At 39.8% G+C, this 566-nt stretch overlaps 1 protein-coding gene across 1 annotated transcript in view; it reads left to right on the top strand.

The window, feature by feature from the left end:
• The first annotated feature begins 422 nt into the window (after window positions 1-422).
• LOC143101181 (uncharacterized) overlaps window positions 423-566 on the top strand; it is an 8,162-nt gene continuing 8,018 nt past the window's right edge. Inside the window, exon 1 of the mRNA XM_076264583.1 lies at window positions 423-534. Within this exon, the coding sequence (XP_076120698.1) occupies window positions 486-534 (49 nt within the window). The 5' untranslated portion in view covers window positions 423-485. The remainder of the gene's footprint in view (window positions 535-566) is intronic.

The raw sequence follows: 566 nt of genomic DNA, 5'->3' as shown, positions 1-566 counted from the left end.
GAATGCAAATTGCTGGATTCTATTTTGGGACAGGTTAAGATGGCCATTTATATCAGCAGAAGGAATAAGGTTGATCAAATGCCTGGTGGTGAGGTCTGTTTCCAGCCCTAGTCAAGGCTATTGGTATTGGTAAAGGTATTGGTTATTTCCCCTTTTATGAAATGAAGCAGGCCAAGAGACTTTTGTAGACACACGGTTTTGTGTACTGTCATTGCAAACAAGTTGCACTTTGGACATCTCCAACTGTTTTTATTTATTTGTTACTTATTTATCTTAATGTTGTGGGTTTGTGCTTCTGCCATTCTGCTCATATTGATTGATTGAAGATTTGTGCTGTTGCACATTGTAATAAAGTAAAATTAAATCTCTCTCTCTCTCTCTCTCTCTCTCTCTCTCTTCTATCTGACCTCTTGCAACACCAGTTTATGAAACTCAGCTGTTGTGTATAAGGCTGCCAGTGCTGCCGTATATCCCTGAAATCCAAAATGAGGACCCTCCTGACCCTCCTGATAGCTGCCATTGTGGTGACTGCAGGTAAATCCTCTACAGATTTTCTTTAATTTTCT

This window comes from Alosa pseudoharengus, unplaced genomic scaffold (assembly GCF_046254945.1).
Source record: "Alosa pseudoharengus isolate Yale_2024_CS ecotype anadromous, Long Island Sound unplaced genomic scaffold, YU_APseudo_1.1 YU_APseudo_1.1_scf_30, whole genome shotgun sequence".
Classification (NCBI taxonomy): domain Eukaryota; kingdom Metazoa; phylum Chordata; class Actinopteri; order Clupeiformes; family Clupeidae; genus Alosa; species Alosa pseudoharengus.
The sequence above is the reverse complement of the archived record's forward strand: the minus strand, read 5'-3'. Positions and strand labels throughout refer to the sequence as shown.